The sequence below is a fragment of the Rhinopithecus bieti genome, unplaced genomic scaffold, assembly GCF_001698545.2.
Source record: "Rhinopithecus bieti isolate Rb0 unplaced genomic scaffold, ASM169854v2 scaffold_52032, whole genome shotgun sequence".
NCBI classification, from domain to species: Eukaryota; Metazoa; Chordata; class Mammalia; order Primates; family Cercopithecidae; genus Rhinopithecus; species Rhinopithecus bieti.
Window position 1 is genome coordinate 1484619 of NW_016821592.1, and position 6898 is coordinate 1491516.

The 6898-nt window shown below is 41.7% G+C and overlaps 1 protein-coding gene across 1 annotated transcript in view; it reads left to right on the top strand.

Moving 5' to 3' along the window:
* CDC42EP3 (CDC42 effector protein 3) overlaps positions 1-5263 on the top strand; it is a 29380-nt gene extending 24117 nt beyond the window's left edge. The window contains exon 2 of the mRNA XM_017860449.1: positions 385-5263. Coding sequence (XP_017715938.1) covers positions 620-1384 — 765 coding nt within the window. The 5' untranslated portion in view covers positions 385-619 and the 3' untranslated portion in view covers positions 1385-5263. The remainder of the gene's footprint in view (positions 1-384) is intronic.
* Positions 5264-6898: the final 1635 nt, after the last annotated feature.

Here is a 6898-nt window from a genome sequence, read left to right on the forward strand (position 1 = left end):
GTATGCACATCAAAGCAAAAGGAAAATGTATTTTAGAACAAATTCAGTTGTATTTAAGGAGCTGAAATCACTGATCTATGCTTACAGCAATTCTTAGAATAGAGGAAAATGACTAAAACTGTAGACATGTCCAGAAGATGTGTTCATGGCTATGTCTAAAAAGTACTGGTGTCATAGATTTGGGGTTTTTAGATCTTTCTCTTTCCTGTTTTGTTTTCTCTTTAAGATTAAGATGAAAATTTTTATCCACTTACTGGAGGGAAACAATAAGTTTGCATTAGTTGGAACTGGCCCTGCCATTATTTACAGGCTCTTGTGAAAAGGGAGACCCTAGGGCACCCAAATGGGTCTTTAGATTATAACCTGCTTTGGTTTCTTCTCCAGGTTTCTCCTGGTTGTGGTCAAGACTGGATGATGTAACTGGCTCTCTAGCAAGCCTCACTTGGCCGTAACCTCAGGAAGGTTCTCTGACCCCATCTCATTTCAAAGCCACTTCTGAAGCCACTTGAAAAAATGATGTGACAGTTCCTATCAAAAAGGATTATTCAGAAACATATACCATCTGTGAAGAAAGTGGCCCTTTTTTCCACTTGCAAAATAGACATTCTCAAATTCCAAAATGCCAGCCAAGACCCCAATTTACCTGAAAGCAGCCAATAACAAGAAAGGAAAGAAATTTAAACTGAGGGACATTCTGTCTCCCGACATGATCAGTCCCCCGCTCGGAGACTTTCGCCACACCATCCACATCGGCAAAGAGGGCCAGCACGATGTCTTTGGAGATATTTCCTTTCTTCAAGGGAACTACGAGCTTTTACCTGGAAACCAGGAGAAAGCACACCTGGGCCAGTTCCCTGGGCATAACGAGTTCTTCCGGGCCAACAGCACCTCGGACTCTGTGTTCACAGAAACACCCTCCCCGGTGCTCAAAAATGCCATCTCCCTCCCGACCATTGGAGGGTCCCAAGCTCTTATGCTGCCCTTATTGTCACCGGTGACATTTAATTCCAAACAGGAGTCCTTTGGGCCAGCAAAGCTGCCCAGGCTTAGCTGCGAGCCTGTCATGGAGGAAAAAGCTCAGGAGAAAAGCAGTCTGTTGGAGAATGGGACAGTCCACCAGGGAGACACCTCGTGGGGCTCCAGCGGTTCTGCATCTCAGTCCAGCCAGGGCAGGGACAGCCACTCCTCCAGCCTGTCTGAACAGTACCCCGACTGGCCAGCTGAGGACATGTTTGACCATCCCACCCCATGCGAGCTCATCAAGGGAAAGACTAAGTCAGAGGAGTCTCTCTCTGACCTTACAGGTTCCCTCCTCTCCCTGCAGCTTGATCTTGGGCCCTCACTTTTGGATGAGGTGCTGAATGTCATGGATAAAAATAAGTAACAGGATGCCAACTTTTTTCCTTTGGGGTAAAAGGTACAAAAACTAAACTAACCACAGTTGAAGAGAAGGGCTTCCGGAGCTGTATTTGCAGTTTTGTGATGGGTTTTCTAAAATAATATTCTTACAAAGTATTTTTTTACCTGGTATGCCCTCCTTGCAAAAACAATTTAGAAAAAAAACAACAAAGCAAAACCTATCTTGGCAAAAAGAGGAAGTGAGTCAGAGCCCGTTTTCAGCAGGCATTGGTGATGTTCAGCTCACACATTGTTTGCAGACACACAAGAAATCTGGCTTGGCCAGGATTGGCACTAGCTATGAAGGGCTGAGCGAGTGACACTGAGGAACTTTTTATGGAACTTTACAGCACTCTGACATTTTCTGAGCAAGAGGAAGTCAATTTATTTAACACCTAAGCCTTTTTGTAGACTCTTTTCTATATTGCTTGGGCTCACCATAGCGAATTCTCCAGTGTTAAAACTTTTCTGTTTTCACATTTGAACTTAGGGTTTTGGGGATTTTCTTGTAGTTCTTATATATCCCTCTATATCTATATTGCAAAATTTTGACTGTCAGCTACATGTTGGTAAGACACAGGCAAAGTATTACTGTAACTAAGTTATTTTAAAGTTAAAATATATTTTTACGTGCCTTTGGCTTTTTATTGCAGAGTCTACATTTTATAGATCCTACATCAGATGTCACTTGACTTGTTTCCATTGAGATTCCACTGTAAGCTGTGTATGTGTGTGTTTGGAAAAGTATATTCATACTTACTTTTTTTTCTTCATCTGTTATCATACTTTTAACAGCAACCAATAACAAATTGTAAAGTATAAAGGCACAGGTTACTCATGATGCTTCTGCAGAGACTGTGGGCTACACCACATAATGTTATTTGGAAATATAGGTATTTTAGTACAGTACATACTTGCATTACATAGGTACTTCAAACAACACAATAAAGAGTAAATGATAAAGTGAACTTGCTTGTTTATAGTAATAAACAAGACCATAAAAGAATAAGTCTAGCTAGAGAAGTTGCTTCTCTGAAACGTATGTGAGCCTTTAAGGTAAGAGATGCTTTCCATCTGCTCTAATTTTGATTACTTCCTTATGGTTTGAGAGGCTAGAAACTGAGCCTCTCTACTTTAGGAAAGATGAACATGTGAGGTCAGATTTTTTTAAGTCAACACTGATGCCACCCTCTCAGTGCTCATTTCTGAGCATCTTCCTGACTTGAACCCTTCTACAGCAAACTCTTGCAAGTCCAGTTTCATCCCTCTAAGGCAAATGTCTGTTCATGCAGAAAGTGCCATATAGACAAGATTAAGGCAGCTAAAGCGAGGGCAGTAGAGAGCACTTACCCCATCCCAAGGTGCCAGAGATGCCCTGAGGATGGTGGTTAAGGAAACAGGAGCAGGAAATGTATACACAGATCTTTGCCAACCACTCCTTCCCCATCAAAGAAAAACACTTGCACACAATAACTAACTACCAGCTCCTTCTCTCAAACTGGTATTTCTCCTTGAAATGTATCTCAGAAATGACCTCCTCTCCCAACCACTTCAACAATTCTTTGGGTTTGGGGTTATTGCAATTCTATCATCTAAAATAACCTTTGGACTGCAGGTGAAATGCAATTAGGACAACCAAGTAGACGAAACAAGTTCCCCTAGGCAGGGGTGTCCAATGTTTTAGCTTCCCTGGACCACATTGGAAGAATTTTCTTGGGCTACATGTAAAATATACTAACACTGACCATAGTTGATGAGCTTAAAAAAAAATAAAAATAGAAAATTGCAAAAAAAAAAAAAAAACTCAGACTGTTTTAAGAAAGTTTAAAAATTTGTGTTGGGCTTCATGTAGGCCACAGGTTGGACAAGCTTGTCTTGGGGCATTGCATGCTTTCCTTAACTTTCCAGTTGTATTTCATTATCCATGACTCTCCAGTGTTCTTTTTCTGTTGGACCACACCCATCATAGTTCACAGTTCCAAACAGAAATTTCCCAGCCTATTTTAAATCTTGTTAATGAGGAAGAGTCCAATGTATCTCATTATTTGTAGCCAATTTTAGACTCTTTCAATACCTCCCCCCATTTTAATTAGTACTGATCGTATTCAGTCTTTCATTTTACTCTTCATCTGTAGCGTGACCTCAAGGTAAAGATGAAACTATTTCATGAAATGGGGAGGAATGTGGCTGTGCATTATCTCTGCTCCCTCTCTGGTAAGTACTGGGGAGAGAACAGCCCTGCCAGTACTGGGTTTGTTTGATAGAGTCTAAATAATCACACATCTTGCCTATAGTTAGCTATTTTAGTTTCTGGGAGTCCTTTCATGTATATTTTCTTCCATTAATTGAATTAGGTATAATTGAGATGGCAATAAATATGCCCATATTAGAAAAAGGAAACAAAGCTACATCTGGGTTATAAATGATTTTGTTGAGTCACTTCTCCCAAGGCAGCCTTTCCAATGCCTGGTCCCTTCCCCAGAGAGCAGGTGGACAGCTGGTGGTGGCTTGCTTTCCTGCAAAGAGGCACTTTAGACCTACACCTGCTATGAGCTGAATTGATGTTCTCATCCTGTGAACCTTCTCCCACTTTCACCAAATTTATCTTTACTTGTTTAAAGGTAAGGAAACCCAAGATGTACTTTATTTGCAAACTCAAAGCAAATGGCAAGCCACCTGTGACCCAATAACCAGAAAAGAAACCAAGCCATTTGTGTAAGTAGAGACCCTTCTTGTTGAGGCAGGCAAGGCTCTTGTGAGCGATTTTTTCCCCCTAGTGAGACCTAGCAAAAGACAAGCTATATTATTTCTGCCTGAAATTATCTGCTTGAAAAGAGCAAAATATCAGGATACTTAGCGCTTCGCAAATATGAAGTCATTATCACATTTCAGTGAGCCAGAAATCACTTAACAGCACACACAAAAGACTACACTGGTTGAACAGCAAAGAGAAACCCGGGTCTCCAGAATCACAGTTTAGTCCTATATTACTGCAAGTGACCTGTTTTTTCTGAAGGCTCCCTGCAAATGAAGTCCTGGAATGGAAAAAATCTGTAAGTCTATAAATTAACTTAATATTTTAGAACAGACAAAAGATAATACTGAGTGATGTAGTTCTAATCCTCCTCCTAATATGGAACCTGGCAAGACTGAATCATTGTACTGTGAAATATATAAACACAATAGAATGAGCCAACATGATGATGGTTTCTCTCCAGTAAGAGTTTTTCTTTTGGAAATTAGGTTAACATAGCCCCAAATCTAGCAATTCTCATAAAATCTGATTTTAGAATTAGCCTCCCAGATTAATCTGAATGATTGACTTATTTTTTCTTAGGCAAGTCAGTAAGCCATACAATCAGGGTTATTGGGTGCTGCCCTGTGTCCCCACCCACTAGAGAGCCATATCCTGCAAAATAAGAGAAGTTTCCAGATGCCAAATGATAAGCCACTATCAACCCAGAGGGGAAGCCTTCTGGTTGGTTTGGCTGTGAGATTCAGGAAGGCCAGAATACCCAAAATTACTCACACCACATTAACTTATTGGTACTGGCTAAGCAATACATGTATTTCCTAAAGAAGGAGATGGTCTTTCTGGTAGATTTATGGACATACTTGTTTCATCTGACTGTAAATATATTGCATGCTTTATTCTGATGGTGCACTATTTCATCCAGCAAGCTTTTCATCTGAGAATGTTTAATGTTGACCTTATTCTTAGAGCAAGTAGATCTAAATATTTTTCAGCTGAGTTGTTAGGGAGTCATTATTCTATGGTAAAATGCTGCAAAAAACGTGGAAGAATGGGAACTATGCTTACTTTATGAAGTGATGTATAACACAATGAAATCTGTTTTACAACTACTGTGCTGCATTTAATTATCTTCCATTTTTGCTGTTAAAAAAAAATCCGTTAATGATATCACTTCCATTGGCTCCCAATGGAGGTCAGTAATCCATCCTCTGAAGGTCAGCCAAATTTCCCTCATGGAAAGCAGATCGACACGGGTGATAGATAAAAACATCTGCCCAAACCAAAGCCATCATGCAGAATAGAGTTAATATTCCAGAGACTCATCACTCAGACAGAGATGTCTGCCATACATCAAAATGAGCAAAGCTAAGTAAAGTGGGTATTATGCTCACCATAAAGTGATTATTGGAGTATGTCACAAAGTATGCATGTGATTCATTGCCAAAAGGATCATTGGGGGAAAAAAAGGAAGTTGAGTTCTAGGGAGGGAGAGACCTGGGGCAGTTTTGTGGAAGAGAAGGACCCAAAAGGTATCTTGAGGGTCTGCTGAGATCATTTTAGAGAGAAGGGGCATTCTTGGAAGGAAAAGAATATTATGAGCAAACCAAAGGATACACTCACATCCTAGTAGTGCTTCTATTCAAAACAGTCCAGGAACAGGGATTGGCATAAAAAATGCCCACTTCTAGGTCTGCAAAATTGGGACCCACTCCTGAGAAGACTCCAGTGGAAGAAGAAAAGATTCTGGAATCAGACTACTGAACAGGTGGTTCCCAGGATAGATATTAGTATAAAATTAGCCAACATTTTGTGAAAGCTCATGCCCAGTCTATAGTGCCCAGACACCTGAAGGCCAGAGTAGGGACACCTCAATAGTGAGGCTGATGTGAGGTGCTCAGGGAAAGTCACTTAGGAAGATGAAGGAAGTGAGAGGGACTAAGTGTCTCCTGAAACAACTCCAGATGAAGCAAGCTGGTATTACAGTCCCTGGGCTGAACACACTGGGCAGCTCTTCCACCAGCAGTATCCCAAGGAACTTTTTCTTTGATACAGAGTCTCACTGTGTCACCCAGGCTGGAGTGCAGTGGCGCGATAGCTTACTGCAACCTCCGCCTCCTGGTTTCAACTGATTCTACTACCTCAGCTTCCCGAGTGACTGGGACTACAGGTGCCCACCACCATGCCTGGCTAATTTTTATATTTAGTAGAGGCAGGGTTTCACCATCTTGGCCAGGCTGGTCTCGAACTCCTGACCTCAAATGATCCACCCACCTTGGCTTCCCAAAGTGCTGGGATTACAGGCATAAGCCACTGTGCCCAGCCCCAGGAACTTTTTTTTTTTTTTTTTTTTTTTTGAGATGGAGTCTCACTTTGTCACCCAGGCTGGAGAGCAGTGGTGCCATCTCCATTCACTGCAAGCTCTGCCTCCTGGGTTCATGCCATTCTCCTGCCTCAGCCTCCCTAGTAGCTGAGACTACAGGCACCTGCCACCACGCCTAGATTGATTGATTGATTGATTGACTGATTGATTGTTAGTAGAGGTGGGGTTTCACGATGTTAGCCAGGATGGTCTCGATCTCCTGACCTCATGATCCTCCAGCCTTGGAACTTCTTTTCCAGGCTGGCTTACACTTTGAGTATCCCCAGGATTAAGGAAGAAAGCTCCCCAGGAAACAGGAGAATCCAAATGTCATTGAAGAGTCTCCTGGGTCATTAGAACCCAAGAGAGCCAGGAGTTCTGGCTTA